The sequence below is a fragment of the Coffea arabica genome, chromosome 6c (assembly GCF_036785885.1).
Source record: "Coffea arabica cultivar ET-39 chromosome 6c, Coffea Arabica ET-39 HiFi, whole genome shotgun sequence".
In the NCBI taxonomy this organism is placed as follows: Eukaryota; Viridiplantae; Streptophyta; class Magnoliopsida; order Gentianales; family Rubiaceae; genus Coffea; species Coffea arabica.
Window position 1 is genome coordinate 55,275,263 of NC_092320.1, and position 18,689 is coordinate 55,293,951.

The 18,689-nt window shown below is 34.5% G+C and overlaps 1 protein-coding gene across 1 annotated transcript; it reads right to left on the reverse strand.

Annotated features, from left to right (window-relative positions):
* Positions 1-7,581: 7,581 nt before the first annotated feature.
* Positions 7,582-10,048, reverse strand: LOC113691722 (uncharacterized). Its single transcript, XM_027210004.2, has 3 exons — positions 9,746-10,048; positions 8,411-8,611; positions 7,582-7,812 (listed from the first exon to the last, which is right to left on the reverse strand). Exons 1-3 carry the CDS (start codon positions 9,854-9,856, stop codon positions 7,777-7,779), a joined length of 348 nt encoding a protein of 115 aa, XP_027065805.1. The 5' UTR covers positions 9,857-10,048; the 3' UTR covers positions 7,582-7,776.
* Positions 10,049-18,689: the final 8,641 nt, after the last annotated feature.

Genomic DNA, 18,689 nt, shown 5'->3' on the forward strand with positions numbered 1-18,689 from the left:
AAAGAGGAGGTTGAAATGCAACAATTTTTGTTAATGAAAGGAAATGTTTTAGAGGAAGTAATCAAGGAGGAGTAAAATTCCAATTGATAACCTCCTCAACTTTGGTACTATTAAAGTGACAATTAACAAGAAGAAGTTGAACAAGTTGGTTGTTATATTGTGATTATAGGCATCCAATATAACTTCCTTAATAATTCATATTAATTATATATTAACATCTCTCTTGCTCATAAATATGCTATACACTTACTTTTTTATGAAATAGGAGGACACGGATTGATAAGGATATATACAAAAGAAAGAAACAAGAAAAGAAGCATAAAAGGAATAAAGACCAATGGAGAATTGAGATCATTTAAGTCATTGTAGTAACACAAAGGCTGTTATGCCTTGTACCATTGGTATAAACACAACCACGATAACTAAACATTTTAGAAATACCCACCTTTTTTCTGCAAAAAAAAAAAATTTGGAAATGAGTTGTTGGACCAGCTCTCTTCCAATTCAATTTTCTCCGTTGTTATTGATCCGATTGAGATGATTCTTTCTTCTGCACTTCTAGGGATATAGGTGCATAACTTCTGTGTTGAAAATTTCTCAGATAGCCATTATAAATTCCTCAAATCACAGCCCAAACTTCACTCGTCGAAACTATTTCTACAGAAATTTAGTCCAAGACTGACCAGACAGCCCTTTTCATCTGTGTTTTTCAACATCATCTAAACTCCAATTGGCAAGATCTTTTGTTTCTGCGTCATCTGCGCTTATAGGAGAGTCAACTCTTGTTTTGAAAATTATTTGGAAAAATGTCTTTAAACCCCTCGAATTCAAGCCTGAATTTGCCAATTCGTCAACTCTTGAACTTCTGGAATAGGATTTTTTTTTTTTTTTGCTTCGTTTCCAGAATTTGTGCATGTTTTCTTGCAATTTCCTGCATCTACTCGAGTTGAACAACATCCTTAGGTAACCATAGCTTCCTTCCCTGGTTGATTTAAATTTTAGCATGTAATTTTAGGCCATTTCACGAGTTTTCATAAGCTTGCATCTTTAATGTTTTAAAACTCGGATCGTTAATTGAACCGATGAGATATTCGGGTCAAGATTCAACTGGTCGGACAGATTCAATACTGGTTCAATGAATTTTTTAAAAAATAATATATATATATATATATATATATATATATGCACAAAATAAGATATGCAATGGACTAATTTAAAACTTTATATGATCAAAAGTTTAATATTTTCGAAGAAATTGGATTTTCAAAAATAAAATTTTAAATTATAAGTTGAAACAAATAAATTTCATCTCAATCTCAATTATATCTACCAAAAATAATCTTAAATTCAACCCAAAAATACCACAATATTTTGAAATTAAACAAAATTCATGTCTATGGGAATTAGACATTGTGAGTTTAAATTTTAATTCACGTTTTTGGGATTTAGAGATTGCAACTTAAAAAAAAAAGTTTGGAGTTTGAAGAAAGTCAGGAGAATCGAAAATAGAGATGCAAACTTGATAAGAAGTAAAAAATGAGATGAAAGTGAGTGGTTGTGGCATTTAATAATTAATCTTTAGGGTTAAAGAAAAACAATTCTTTTTTCAATTTAATAGACAAAAACAAAATTAAAAGATGGAAGAAAACATCAATTAAATAAAACTAAAGAGGTTTGATTAAAAAAGGGGTGACAAAAGAAAAGAGAAGAGAAAGAGAGTTGAAGATTGTTAAAAAAGAGTCATGAGAGGATGAGATTTTGTAGGAAAAATGGAAGAAAGAAAGATAGACGTTTATTTTATATAAATGTGTTATCAAAAGAGATTAATAGGATGTGATGGTGCAATGGTTACTATGCTGGCTTTCTATCTCAAAGGTCCTAGTTCGATCTTTGGTAGCCATATTTTGCAAAACTTTAAAAAATATTGATGGAAAAATTGAAAAACCGGGAATCACCAATTCAACCGGGTTTACTGGTTCTTGACCGGTTTTTTGACAAGGTCAAATTTAGTATAGAATCGGACCGATATCATGGTCGGTTCACAGTTCAACCAGTTGAACCGGCTTGTCTGGTCCGGTTTTCAAAACACTGTGCATCTTAGATATCATTTTTCTCATGATTTATGATATTCAATGGACTTATTTAATGTTTAAATGAACTAGTGAGGATGTGTAGAGCATGTTTATGTTAAGATCCGTACTTAAATCCCCTTAGAAATGAATTCCGGCAAGATTCTAGGCATGTTGGCTGCAATTTTCCAGATTTCCACGGGAATCTTCATCCTCTTTCTTCTATTATTTTTCTCATTTTTCTTGTTTTAATTTGTTATGTTTTGATCCTTTAAAATGTCTAGGTTGTTGTTATCTATGTTTGTGGGCTAAGATTTGGGTCAGAAAATTGTTTAATCGTAAGGTTGTAGTAAAAAATTATTGGGTTGGGGTGTTATTTTGTTTGGGTTTATGAAGTTTAAGCCCAATAGTTTTATTATGTTGAGTTTGTAAAAATAAATTGGGCTTGCCTGTTTTTTAAAAACAAGATAATTTGTTCCTTCTTTCGGGCTGAGAATGGTAGCCCAAATACTTAAGAAATGGCCCAACATGGTTTTCATGTAATCAGAAACGAACTTTTGCATTTGGTCCCTAATCTTCTGAATATTTTTAGTGTAGCACTAAACTTTTGAATTTTTTTCACTTAGTTCCTTAATTTAATTACATTTTAGTCCTTAAAATTTTTAATTTGACCCCTAATCTCTTTAAGAATTGTAATTTGACCCCAAAAACTTCTTAATTTTTATATTTAGGTCCCTGATCTTTATTATTTCTTAATTACAATTGTTTATCTTCTTTAAATTGTTAATCGTGCTTCATTGAAATACATCTAATTTATAAATTTTATGTTTATTCATATAATAAAGTGAATTTACTATATATTTACATTTTCTTTTAAATTATTAAATAAATTGGTGTTTTGACCATTTTGCTGGTTTTGGAGTATAAATAGGGCAAACTCTACCTCATTTAACCATTGTTTTAAGGGAGGTACGCTCTATTATCTTTAAGTTCTTTTTATGTGCTACTTGTGCATTTTTTTAATGTGTAATTGCATGTTTTAAGTGCATTTTCTTTTATTTTATTCATGTTTTTAGCTTTCATTAATATTATTTAATTTTGATTGTTATTTGGGAGGCATTTAAATGCCAAATTTGTAACAGATAGGTTTTACCCTTTTGCCCAAGAAAAATGTATTTAGATAGGTGATGTAATAGATATTTTTTTTAAAATTTTTTTCAAGATATGTATTTTCATCTATTATTTTCGCTGAGTTTTGCCGATTTCTTGTCGATCTGAGTTGACTCGGTCAATACTGACCGAGTCAACCGAGTTAACTCCGATTCCGGTCAAACGGCGACTCGAGTGTCGGTATCGTACTGATAGCTTCCGTTCCGGTTATGACTCGGCAAGTCAACTCGGAACATGTTCAACTTTGTTTCTTTGACTTGTGTCACAGGCTTGCACATAGTTAATGACATTCTTGTTTGAGATTTGGCTAGTAGAATAGTGCTTTAATCCTTTGCCAACATCCTCTTTGACCAGAATGTCCACCAATAGCAGAAGAGTGAAGAGCTTTGATAAGCTGCAATTTGATCCCATTTGCAGCCCCAACGTAGATTTTCCCTTAGTATTTGAGTATTCCTTTAGTAAACTAATATGATGGTTGTAAAGCAAGGTCTAATGACAATTGTGCAATAATGTCTTGATAGTGATCATATGTTTGATAACTCCTAATTATCTCTTCCATGCACATTTGGCCGTGTCAAATAACCGAAGTCCTGGACGACAAACAAATCAATCACAAGCAAAGTCCAAAAACAATTGATTAGCATAGACATAGATAGGGCAGAGAGTTTAGCTTCGAGTTCCAATAAATTCTCCCACCCTACTGCTAAGAACCAAGTATTCTAAACAAATATTTCATCACCTGGACTTCAGAGAATGCCAACTCTGGCTGGTAATCAAGTTTTTTCATCAATCTCTACTAATAGATCCAAGAGCCTTTTGTACTTGAGGCCATTTTGCAAAAATTTTTCTGGTTGTCGGATCCGTCTTACAAGTGCTGCTACTCGGGCTAGGATTTACAGTGAATCAACTTCTAAAGCACTGTGGTGAACACCCACAAATCGAGTAGGAAAGTAGGTTTTGAGGAGGATAGTAAATGGATGGAAAAGTAGAGTTAGGGATGCAGGAAAAGAAGAGATGCAGATTAATTGGAGAAGATGAAAACCTTTTTGCGGATGGAAAGAAAGACGAGGAGTTTTTATGTGGGTAATGGTTTTAGGCATAATTACAAAGTACCCCTTGTAATTATGAATCAGTATCAAATTTCCCCTTATATTTACAAAAAAAATTTGCTTTTAATACTATAAATCAATAATTAGAGTAGCATCACTTTCTTTAAATACTTACCTACTATTTATGTTAACATAGGTTTTTTCAAATTTAATTTGATAGTTGTACTGGTTATAGTATTTTTATTTTTAGTAATTTTTCTAATTTTTTAAAAAGCTTTATATGCTCTAACTTGCGTATCACCGATATTTAACCGATATGTCGCGACGAATGTGGAACAACCGCAACTGCGACCCGTGACGGCGAACCATGGTCACAACCTTTTTTATTCCTATTCCCAAACAAGCTTGGACACACATCACCTTGGATTTTATTGAAAAGTTGCCCATATCACAAGGTTTTGATTCAATATTGGGGATAGTAGATAAACTGACCAAGTATTGTCATTTCATTACCTTGACACATCTTTTTACTGCGAACAAGTGGCTCAATTATTCATTGACCCATATAGACTGCACGGAATTCCTGAGTCTATTGTGTCTGACAGGGACAAAATTTTCACTAATCATGTCTTGAGAGAACTATTCAAGTTGGTGGGAGTTGGCTTACTTTTCAACTTAAACCTATCATCCACAATCAAATGAATAGAGTGAAAGATTGAACCAATGTGTGAAAGCTTATCTAAGGTGCATGACCGGAGAATTTCCTACATAGTAGAGTAAATGGATTTCATTAGCTGAGTGGTGGTAAAATTCCACTTACCACTCTAGTCTTAAACTCACTCCTTTTGAAGCCTTGTATAGGTACAAATCTATACCATTTCCCACGGGACCTCAGTTGGATTCAATAATCCCAGCAGTAGCTCAATTAGTGGAGGAAAGAATTAGAATTTCTACAAGCATTAAAGAACATTTGGCACAAGCTCAGCAAAGGATGAAGTTTTTTGCATATCAGTAGAGGACAGAGAGGTCTTCTGAATTTGGAGAACGGATTTTTCTAAGGCTCCAGCGCTACAAATAGCAGATTGTTGCTACTAGGAAGCATCTCAAGCTAGCTGCCAAATTCTATGGACCATTTCAGATTAAGGAAAAGGTGAGATTCGTAGCCTATAAGCTCAAGCTGCCTCAAGGAGCAAAAATACATCCAGTTTTTTACGTGTCTTTGTTTAAGAAGCTAGGACCATTGTAGCAAGTCACCACTACTTTGCCAGAACTGGAGGATCAATGTCCCATACAGCCTGAATCAGTACTCAAGAGAAGGGCAACCAATCATACAGTACTTAATCAAATGGGACCATATGGTATTTGAAGATGCCTCCTGGGAAGACAAGGATTTCATTGAACATCAATTTCCTCAGTTCCATCCTGGTGACAAGACTGTTTTTGAGAGGAAGTCAATGTTAGGACCAGTTATTTAAACACAGTCATTTGGTTGTAAAAATGAAATAACCATGGGATAGTGTTGTTTCGTTAAATGAGTTAAGAAGGATTAATGTTGATTAGTTATAAAAGAAAGAATCTGATTGGTCGTAAAGGCATCTAATGAATAACAACTTGGATTTCTTCCTGTTTCTCTCCCCTTTCTCATCTGCATTTCTCTTTCCTTTTCCCGACTAAACTTTCTTTCTTTTGAGCTTTCGGCCGTTAGACTTAGGCTCACTGCTATAAAGCTCATGCTGCAGTCACAGAATTATTAGGGTTCGAGATAAAATTGGGTTCAGCTCAAATTCAAAATTTAATAGATAATTATATGCAATATATTATTAATATTTGTGTAGTATTAATAGATCATCTATAAATAATTATTTTTTGATTATCTATAAATTATTAAAATTTTAAGTTATAATATGCATAATTATAGATTATATTTATTATTATATATGTTATATATACTTAAATATACAATTACTTGAGTCAAGTTTTAATCGAGTTAAACCTAATAAAGTCTAGATTCATCTCATAATTAATTTAGATCTAATATTTAGACCCAAACTATAAGGGTCGAATTTGGATTGACCCAATCCCATTGACAGTTTTAGATTGGATGAAGGAAAAAAAAATTAATTCTAGTATAAAAAATGTAATGAATTCAGAAAAAAGAAAAGAAAAAAGGATAATGAATTTAGATTAAGGAAAAAATAGAAAAGGCAATTAATTTAAAAGAAAAGTAAAACTCTTATGCTACAAAGAAAAGATAATACATAGAAAAATGTGGAAAAGTAACTTAGACCATTCATTTTATTAACTCTACAGAAAAGATTATACAAAGTGTAGAAAAGTAACTCGTATCATTCGCCCCTCATGGGTAGCTTGGTTGGTCACGGCAAGCCTCCTTAGGAGCCGTTGTCCAGTCCCACCAGGGTTCGAGTCCCATGGTTATCGTGTTCGGGAAGATGAAGCCTCTCCTCCCGGGCCGGTGGGGGATTAGTCGAATCCGATTTACCCGATGGCTCGGATATCCCCTCCGTCAAGAAAAAAAAAAACTCGTACCATTTGTTCTTATTAACTCATACTATTCATTCTTATTAACTCAATACAAAGTGTAAAAAGATGCTTAATTCCTCAACACCCCCCCCCCCCCCCTTCTTCCTTCTCTTTCCCCTGTCTTTGCCGTCAGGCATTACATCTGAATATCTTATTATGGGCAGAAAAAAATTTTATAACAGATATTTCTCACTTCGCCAATATTTTTGCCAATATGTCGCCAAAAAATCTCTATATCCGGACAGCAACTGGAGAACTTTCTGAACAGCGGATATTAGGATTAATTTGGGGAAGACCGCAATTGAAATGGCCGATAACAACTGATATTGAACAACCTAAGGAGAGAGCATGTTATATAAGCAACATCTGTATTTGAGACGAATGAAGCTATTCTCCGAGCAGTACAGTTTTTACCAAACATGCATAGACAAATGGAGGCAGCAGCATCCACAAACAAATCCAGTTAGAACTACAGCTGCCATTACCCTAAACAATGCGTTTAGGTATGCAGGCCAATGGCTTATGTTGGATAGATGGACTTAACCTGGGGCTCTTGGTAGAAACTTGTAGGTCAAAGTTACGTCATCAATGGCAAACACAATTGAAATTCCTCCTGAATATTCAGAAATTAGAGAATCTCTGCATGAGCAGCAGGAAAAAATCTTTGGCATAGGAGAAATTAGGAGAGAGATTGCATGCATGGTTTAATAGAAGAGACAGTTACTTCGGTTAATTGGCTTAGAGACAGAAGGTAAAGAGCTAATCTGGTCCTGAAATTTTAGATTTCACAAAAGAACAGTAACCAAAAATTATTGTTTTGGTTAACCATACAACACTAGCATATATGCTAAAGTCTATTAAGTTCATATTCGGTCCTCCAGCAATCTTTGATACACTTTCACAGTTATCAGCATCTTCCTCGTTCCATGTTACTTTGAGCATGGTGATCAAAAAGTTGAACCGTTGAATCCGAAGTATGAACGCTGTGACAACCAAAGGTCATTAAACATCAGATAATAAAAGTGAAAAGTTTAGAATTGGACTGCTCCAACGTAAATGCTCTGAGCCAATTCATTTACGAGTAAGATTTGCTTATGCAATTAGAGCTCTGTTAGAGGGATCATGATCCATAGGGAAGAAACATTTTTCTAAACCAGATTGACTAACTATGTATAAACTACTACATTCAAATAAAATGTTTTATATTGCTTGTCTATGTAGGTAATGCTTTCAAAACCAGTACTTATACTAGTAATTCTTTACTAGGTATAAAAAGAACAAAAGGAACAACTTTTAAAATCACTAGGCAATAGCTAATTGCAAGCAAATGTATGACTTACAAATAAGATCATATATGCACTGTGACATCTGGCACCCCAAAAACAAAGAACCAAAAAATGAACAGATGAGAGGCCTGTATTAGTTTCCCAACATTCATGTTGGACATCCCGAGTATGATAGGGGGTCCCAAAATATCTAGAGGTGAAAATGCGTGCCTTGTTTATTTGTGTCCTAAAAGTTCCAAGTTCTTGGTTTCAGCTCATCAAAAGGAGCAGGAAAGACAAAAGGCAGATAGTATACCTGAACATCATAAAACTTGATATAAAACCGAGAACTATCTATAGAAAGCTTAGTTTGGAGAATCTCTGCAATGGTTGAGCTAAGTTTTCCATTCACACTGGGTCCAAGGCCCCCTATTGAGATTAGTTCCCCATATGCAGCGGGCTCTTCAGTTCCCGCAAATGCAATGGGTACTCCTCCATTCACCAAGATCATCACATACTGAACAAATAAAGATAGTAACTGAATACTTATACATATTGCAACAACATAATGACTAAAATTATCCTGTAATATGGCAGAAAATACCAATTTTAAAGCAGCAATTAATCAATTACAACCAATATCCATGAGCTTGAAGATGTTGTTGCTAAAAGTCAAGGTGACTCGTCTTGTGATCAAAAGACGAGTTATTGTGTTATCATTGTTGAGCTTCACCACATTCTAAACTCAGTCATGACACAAATGCATGTTCGCACATGAACACACATACAGATAAAGTTATAGTGGATTACATGTGCAGGCCTCCACAAGCAGAGCAAAAGAAAGCAAACTTTATTATGGACTGTCAGGATATGATGCAGCAATTACCAAACTGTCACTTGGAATTTAAGCACAGAGAATGTAATTGGTTAGTTGATGCTCTGTAAAAGCATGCTCTGGGTAGAACCGTAGATGAAGGATGTGTCTAATTTGTCCCTCCCCTTACTTATATTTTGTCTATGTTGCTTTATGGAGTACTCAAGCTAAAAACACCTAGCATGGTGCCTTGTACATAAGGTGTCTAAGCAATGGAATCCTAGTTTTCATTATATTAAAAGGAAAAAAAAAACCACCAGGAAAATGGATTCCATCCATAGAAAGAGTTAATCAAATTTGCATACAGCAGGGCCTGTTAGAACCTGGGGAAAGACAGCTAACATTTAGGCAAGAAACTCTAACGTCTTCCAGACAATCATTGCCTGAAATGCGTATATCAACTTCCTCAAACATGCCCAAGCTTGTGTACTATGCTCTTTTGCCATGAAACATCTTTGCCAGGAAAACTAAACCCAAAATCTTCAATATTCAGGTTATGGTTATATAGTAATTTAAAAAGAAAACTTGGAATAAAAAAAGTTGCCATTTCCCTATTTCAAGTCCTAAACTTGGCATTATAAAACAAGAAATCAGATAGAAACTTAGAAGGTGCTAAAACTTTCTGACAAAACTATTAACAGCTACAAAATTTTGTTAAAGATCTCAAAAGGTAAAATAACAAACCAAATGCATGCATGCATGCAAATTCAGGAAACACAAGCCTGGATTTCACACGGTCATTTCATCAAACACTTGATAGTCGTTTCTATACTTAACCGACTCGGGTTTGCCAATGATTTTGGCAACAGCTTTGGTAGCATCTTTGAGAATATCCGAGGCAACCACTGAATCCACTGGGACATTAGTGAATAAATTTAATGTTGGCATTCTTCAAAATTTTCTTTTTTCTTCCCTTTTTTCCCCCTTCGTGTTCTTCTAGCCTGAATGCTCTCTCTTATTTGTTGCAGTTCTGAGCTTGTGGAAGCTAAGGTTTTTTGTTTTGGTCCAACGGGTGGCTTCTAACAACGTTTTGTAGATAAAAGCAATTTTTCTTTTTCTTTTTGTTTTCTTTTTTTTTAATGCGTTTTCAAAGTTTCTGCAAATGAAGAAAATGAAGAGAGGGAAATCATATATATATATATATATATATATATATATATATATATATATATAATAAAATCGTATTCTCATTCTTATCGTTTTATACTTTCTCTTTCCTATATAATTTAACGACAGGGCAAGTGATTTCAACATGCTCTATAAAATAATTTACGCTCTTCCGTCTCTCTATTCTTTTGCCTTTGTTCATTTATTCCATGATTTCCACCTTTTTTAAAAAAATAACCTATGCTCCATTTGGAGCTTATCTCTCTCTTTTTATAAGCACGAAATCAATTATCAATATCTATCTAAATTAAATTTTAAATATAAAACCGTCCTTATTATCCATGTATGGCTTATAAAACCGTCCTTAGCATTCTATCCTATATTCACGGCCGATTATCATTCTATCATAATCATATATTTGCAGCAACTTGCTCCTCTTTTGGTTTGTGAACTTCTAGGTATAACAACAAGGTATGACCCGTATAATTTCTTTAGCATGCACGCCTTTAGTAAAACTATTTTTTATTATCATCTTTTTATATTCTTATCAATATCTCTTTATATCCTTATCAATTCTTATTTTCTACCTAAAGTTATGTACTTTAAGCAACTTAAATTAAGATAAAACTACTTTTAATATTCTTATCAATATCTCTTTATATGCTTATTAATTCTTATTTCCTACCCAAAATTACGTACTTTCAGCAACTTAAATTAAGATAAAACTACTTTTAATATTGTTATCAATATCTCTTTATATGCTTATCAATTATTATGCCTACATATAGCCTCTTTATATGGTTAGGTATTTCCAATACAAGCGGTTGGCACATTAAAGTATCGATTTTGGGTTTCCACTCATCTTGATTATTAGGTAAATCTTTCTTCGATACATATTTTTCTTTTTTAAAAGACATGTTCATCTTCAATTGTAAGAATTTAGTAATATATCTTGAATTTTGTGTGTTTTGGTTTTATTTTCTATTTGTTTTGTATGAAGAGATAGGATTTAAAATAATATTTTCATCGTAAGTTTTCATATAGAAACATGTTAGATGTTTCCACCGAATTGGACAACATTCATATGCTATAGGATGCATGTTAGATGTTTGTTAATTTGCCTTTGCTTTGTTTGTCCAATGTACTGGGTAGCTGGTGCTGTGGATCCTTGCTCAGCGCATACTCCAAGAGTTAAATTTGTTATTTTCTCCAGCCTTTTTTCCCCAACCATATGTAAGTCTGTTAGTTACTTTAGTTGAACTATCTATTCTATATTTTTCACTGCCGTTAAACATTCATATTTTAAGCATTTGGCCTATGCCTCTTGAGTGATCGTGAACTGAGAGAGGCAAATTTATTTTCGTTCCTTTTGCGAAGACAAAATGTCTACTAAATTTTCATCTTGAATTGTGAGTGATCATGGGTTCTGTTGTCCAGAATTGTAAATACAATTTGGAACAGTTTCATCTTGAATTGTTCAATTTTATGGAAGTAAATGCTTTTGTTGATTGCATCCCCTGTTGTTCTTAAATTTTTAATAATCAATTGACGAAGATATTTCTTCAGAAATTTTGTATCTTTAGCTATTATTGCTGTTAGTTATTTTAGTTGAACTACGTTTTCTTTGTCTTCCGGTGTTGTTAAATATTCATATTATAAGCATTTGGCCTATCTCTCTTGAGTGATCATGAACTGAAATGGAAAAATTTATTCTGGTTCCTTTTGTGAAATTTATGCATGGGCAAATAGACATTACTGCACTTTTTATTTCTTTTCAAGTTTTTGAATGTTATGGTATTGTCGAATGTTATTTTTTCCATTTTTGAATTATTATTCACTGAATTAGATTTTCACATTTATATTATAAGAATACTTTATATTATGATGCGCACATAGTAATATACTTAAGAAAGGTTATAATAGAATATACATTAAGTTTATATTTCATATCGACATTTTTATAAAATTGATTAAATAGTTTATTATTTTTCGAAGATTCCTGTTCAACGAATGGGTACAAAACTAGTTTGAGATGAAATCAAACAATCGAAGCCATTAGCACTTGGCTTATTTGTCTATTTTTGCAAAAGAATGACACCAAAGGCTACTATTAGCGAACAAAAACGTGACAAAGAATGGTAATATATTTATTTTCATCATAGATTAGTAAATACTAAATAATACTTACATTATGACTGTTGGATTTTTTTATACAACATATTCAAATATCTTTAGTCAATATTCAAATATGATTAATGAAAGTACTTAAGAGTCTAGAATATAGCTAAACAAATGTTGAAACACAACTAAGCTATATCAATGGGATTGATTATCGATACTTTGTACATACAAATCATGACAAGTATCCAACAAAACCTTGAACTATCACTGTTCCTAGTTTGCAGTTTGCACCATAAGCCATCAATTTTAGACTTAAGTACCCTGTAATATCAACTTGTATCACATTGCTAAAATTGGTTAAAATGACAAAATTTTTGTATCTATTTTTGAATGAAAGACTTTTGTACCAGTATATGAATTAGAGCATGTCGGTGAACATATCAATTATGGATACACAACTCATTTCATTAAAACTTAATTAAACTATTCATTGTATTCAAGTGATTTGATTAATTTACAAACAATCATATTATAGAGTACTACGATATAGAATTGATAGTATAGAAAGTTAAGTGGAAATGGATAACAGATAAGGGTACATATTGCAATTAACCCAAAAATATACCATATTACTACCTTTTCCATGGGAAGATAACCTTACTATCTTGCAACGGTATTGCCTCCCTGTATTACAAGGGTTTGTTCTATTGTGCTCTTAAGGCATAAAATTAAAGGTTTGGAGCCAATTGTGTGTTTGGACAAACAATATTTGAAATAAAATAATTTACTTCACAAATTTCAATTATCTTTTTATCTTTTCAATCATCTTTTTATCTCACATACATCACATCATAAAAAGTACTACAGTAATTAGCTCAAATAAATCATCTAAATAAACTCTTATTCCAACGAACTTACGATTTTTTTTTTGTGTACAATGGAGGGTTAGAAGCTCATTACACATTAGCTAGATGAGGAGTAGTCACTCCGTAGACGTATAAGCTAAGCAGCTTTCTCAGAATTTGCAAAGGATTCTTGAAGACGGTCGTACCATGAGCCAAGCTCTTTCCTAGATTTGCCAGATGATTTGCGTAAGCATTCCCTTCACGCCACACGTGCTCTATTCTGCATTTCTAGTCCAATTGCATTATCTCTTTAATCTTAGCAATTAAGTTCCAATGTGGACTCTCATTTGAGGCCTCTTTGATCAAAGTTATAGTCACTTTCGAGTTTGTCTTCACGATGATTTTCTTATGGCCTAAGTTCCAACCAAGTTTCAACCCCAATAGGATGACCCACAGCTCTATAGCAACATTGCTAGTCCTTTCCAGATTCGTACTAAACACCTGTATCAAGTATCCTTGGTCATTTTTGAGTAGCACTCTAGCACTAGCTTCTCCTTGGTTGTCCTTTGAAGCTCCTTCCACATTAATTAATTTAACCAAACCCTGTTGTGGGTTCTCCTAGTTTGTGTACCTTATTTGCCTTTCTTATATCATTTTTGGTTGGGTATTCAACTCCTATGCAAGAAATGCTTGTTGGATCAAGTAATATGGCCGTATCTTAGTTTTCCTATCTGATCCCTCATGAATCATTTTATTTCTTGCAGTCCATATATCACCTGTTGAAAAAAAGCATTGGCCAGTAAACTTCTCTTCTTCTTCCAATCTCCTTCTGCCTAATATTCCAGTCAATCCATTGTGTTAAGGGTTTGGATTTAAAAACTCTCTAGTGGGATGGATGAACTAGTTTCTTCCAAGTTCCACTAATCCATTCACAATCCCCGAGTGCATGTAAGGCAGTTTCCTTCTTTGCTCGACAAATTGTACATTGACCATATGGATACAAGTGCCTCGCATGTTTCTCAACATATATGAGTAGTCGTCCATGTCGTACTATCCATAACAAGAATTGCCACCTATTTGGTCCCTTTAGGTTCCATAGGTTATCCCAGTTCCTATTTGCTTTCATTCTCTCTATTTGATCCTCATCCACTTCACGTGCAGAGGTTGTAGAGAATACCCCACTTGCTTCTAGGCTCCATGAAAATATATCTAGATTATCTGGATTATCTGGATCACCATATATGGTAAGTGTACAAATGACCTCTAACTGGTCCTTGTGAAGGTATTTGATAGGTGTGCCCCACTCCTAGTTTGAGTTCTCCCAGTAATCATTACTGTTCTCAAGCACTCCTCATTTGGGACCTCCCCCACTCTATATTCAATTAGGGGTTTGTCAGTGACCCAATAATTTGACCAAAAGGTTATCTTTCGACCATACTTAGCCTCCATTTCAATCCATTCTTCAACAAGTCTACATCCTGTAGCATGCTTTTCCAGGTGTGGGACTGGCCAGATTTTAATGTAAAATGAGACACTCCACTCTTACCCTCGTATTTTTCTCTCAAAACTTCTGCTCATATAGCCTCTTTCTGCCTTAGATATCGCCAGCATGTTTTGGCCAGCATTGCTCTGTTGACTCTTTGCAATTTCCTTATTCCCAACCCTTCTCTCTTCTTAGCCTCTCTTAGGGTCCGCCAATTGATGAGATGCACTTTCCTCAGATTATCCCTATTACCCCATATGAATCCCCTAATTCTTTTTTCTATTTCAAAAATAACAGAGCAAGGTAACAAGGATGTTCGCAGAACATAAGGAGGAATAATAGCCAGGACCGACTTGACCAGGACTCACTTGACCAGGACTGTTCATAAGAGAGACATTTACTTTTCCATCCTTGTAGCCTCTTGTCAACTTTATTTTTTATTTTAGCATATGTCCGTTTATTTACCATGTTATAGAGGAGAGGCACGAGGAATTCCCCCAGATTCTTTGTTAAACTAACTCTCATGCTTGTGCTAATTTGCTCAGCCAAACTGGCTGAACATTTCTAGATCAAAAGAGCTTGGATTTAGTAATGCTCACTTTCTACCCAAAGGCATTACAGAATTCTTTTAGTACTTGCTACATGACTTTTTCTTTTTGTATACTTGCTTCAGCAAAGACAGTCAGGTTGTTCGTAAAAAATAGGTATGAGAGTGTTGGCCCCCTCCTAGATGCTTTAACTGGTTTCCAATTCCCTTCTTTTGTTTCCCTAATAACAAGATGTCCCAGACACTCCATACATAGAACAAAAAGATATGGTGGCATTGGATTTTCTTGGCGCAATCTTCTGGTTGATGTGAATGCTTCAGTGCGTTCCCTATTTGACAAAACTTCTGTGCTAGAAGCTATCATGCAGCTCATGATCAGAGTGATTATGTCTGCCTAGAAGTGAGCCATTTGCAAGGTTTCCTCTAGATATTTCCGATTGATGCGATCATATATCTTCTCTAAATCAATCTTAATTGTCATACACCCTTTCCTTCCCTGTTTATGCCTAATTATGTGGATAACTTCTTGGGCTATTACGACATTGTCACTTATTTGTCTCCCTAGAGTAAAGTTGCTCTGATCTGGGGCAATGATATCTACCATGAGAGGCTGGATTCTTTCTGCCAGGATTTTTGTTACCACTTTGCACGTCATGTTACATAGTGAAATCAGCCTGAATTGCATGATGCTAACTAGATTTGCCACCATGGGGATTAAAGAGATAAGAATGTTGTTCACTTCTGAATGTAATCATTTTCTTTTGAAAAGTAGTAGCATCAAAGTCTATAATTGGTGACACTACTATGTCCTAAAATTTTTATAAAACCCTAAACGTAATCCATTTGGGCCTGGTGATTTGTTTGCCTTGATGTTAAGCATGGCCATTTTAACTTCTACTGGTGTGAATTTCCTTCCTAGAGTTCTTAGCCTTCAGTACTCCAATTCTCAGAAACCATTAGGAATAGTACTCCTATCTCGGTCAACTTTGTTATCTGCATAGAGATTCTGGAAGTATCCTCTCACCTTTGCTATAATGCTTCCTAATCTTCTATCCCATCTCCTGATTGTTCTGCAGACTAGAAACCCTGTTTCGTCATCTTTTTATCACAGTTGCTGTATAAAAGTACTTTGTATTTCTCTCTCCACATTGAAGCAATTCACTCAAGATTTCTGATACCAAAGAGCCTTTTTGTTGTATTCCTGTATTAGCTTACTTTCCAACTTCTCAAGTCTTTTGTCTGGCCCCTTTGTTAGGATTTTAATAATTCCTTCAGTTCTTGCACTGTACCTTTTCTTCCTGTGAAACATATTCCCAAATGTACTTCTATTCCACTCCATCAAGTCCATCAATTTTTGGTTCCTATGCCAAAGTCCCCCTCCTTTGCATTCCAACTCTGAGTGACTGCATCTTGCAATTTAGGATGAGAGAGCTAGGGTAGTTCAAACCTCACAAGCTTCATTTTCCTTGATGTTATGACACTCTCCCTATAATTCCAGCAAAATTGGATGATGATGGGAATGTGTGTACTAGATGTTTAAATGTAGCTTCTAGGAATTCCATTTTCCAGTTTGAGTTGCATAAACCTCGATCTAATCTTCTCTTCACAATAGCAATCCCCTTTTTTCCATTATTCCAAGTCAAAGCCGGTCTAGAGAACCCGAATTCAATCAATCCCACACTGTGTACACAATTTGCTAGTGATGTTTGACCTATCATTGGTAAGGGTCTTTCCCTTCATTTCTTTGCTCCTATCAAGATTTTATTTAAATTTGCAATAATCAACTGCGAAAATCTAATTTTATCCCCTAGCTTGATGAGATATTCCCAGAGTTGCCTCCAAAGCAAATTGTCAGGAGAGGCATACACCGCAAAGAATAACCATTCTTTCTTATTGTGTTTAATCACTACATCAAGAATCTGCCTATTCTTTGAGATAACCTCCACCTCAACTTCATTTGGATCCCAAAAGAGCCATATCCCTTCAAGAAACCTTGAGCTTCCACACGTGCTTGATTGCTCAAGCGCATTGTTTTATTTATCCTTTCTACTCGAGCTTGTTTGGATAGCCATTTTCCATCGAAAAATGGTCTTGTTTTCCGTGAACACATTTTTCTATCACCTTTTTATCTCACATACATCAAATAGCTACAGTAATTTTCCAACGAAAAATTCATGAAAAATGCAATTTAAACACAAGTAGAGTTAGTGTTTCCACTAGTGTCAAATACACTAGGGCTCATAGCTCTGCGTGCTTATCTTCAGATGCTTCCTAAATTCATTATTTGCAGCTGATATGCAGTTCCAGCTCAAAATGTTTATTGGATACAATGTATAAGATAATGAGCTTAGTGTCCCAAGGTTGCCGTTACCATGGCATTCTGCTCCATTTGGTCACCGAGATCCATACCCAGTCTGTATTTACAAATTTCTTCTTCTGGTAGGGTTTCTAAAATGTTATTTTCCTTTCTATCTATCTTCCAACCCTTCATCTTCCAGAATTGCAAACGTCGATCCATTAACCTCATCCTATTTATCAGTCTCCTGGTTTTGGGTTTGCCTTGCCAGTTGCTTCTTGGATACTATTATCCAGTTCTGCCTGAGAAGGTCTTTTTTGTCCCTAGAAGATTCCGGTATATCCACTTGATCAATTCCTTTCTTTGTTAGACCCCCAAAAGTTTCCCTCATTTGGTCTTGGGCTTGCTGATTATTTGCTGGTGGGTCTCGGCATTCTCTTTTTTTCCTTCTCTATATCTACCAGGGGCCTAGGTTGCTTATATGCACCATCATAGATGGGAAGTTTTTCCTTCCCAAATCTTAGGGTATCACTAAAGGTCTATTTCCTCCATGCCTCGAGATACTCGGGACGGTTGATTGGGAAGTAGAGTTGAAGTCTTCTTCTAAATTCCTAGCGCTTGGGTTAGGTATGACCTCTTCAAAAGACGATCTCTTACATTTCTTTGGTTCTCTGCATGTTGATGAGTCTCTGCCTCGTGAGGAATAGCCACATTAGGTTATACATTCTCCAAATCCATGGGTTCGCTTTGTCTCTCAAGAGTTCCCTCACTTTTTCTCTCTGGTGTTTACATGTTCTTTTTAAATTTAATCTATTTTAAGGTTTCTTTGTTGCGTATTGCAAACATACGCGATTCTGATAATAATGTCATAACTTCATATTAAAATGATTCTTCTCTCTTAATGTGCTTATCCTACACTCTAAGCGCATCTCTCTATAGACAAGGTAAGAAAAATCATATTTGAAAAGCTTTTAAATTTGAAAAAGATGTTGGCTAAGATACAACAAGTTTAAGCTTAGACAATAAGGTTATTTTTTCCTCCTAGTGGTTTAATTTTAAAGAGAAATGGACGTTTTTTCAAGAGTACAATTTAATCTATGTGAGATATAAAAAAAAAAGTAATTAAGAAATATATTCACAGAAAACATGAAAATGTTTCCTTAAAAAATTGCAAACCAAGCAAGGCCTAATACTCTAACACTAAGCGCCACTTTATTGTTTATGTTCCATTTATCAGGTTAATGATGGTCGAGTCATAAGTTGACAAGTTAAATTGAGACTCATTTGAAGGTCACTTAGAACTTTTTCAAAATTTCCTAACA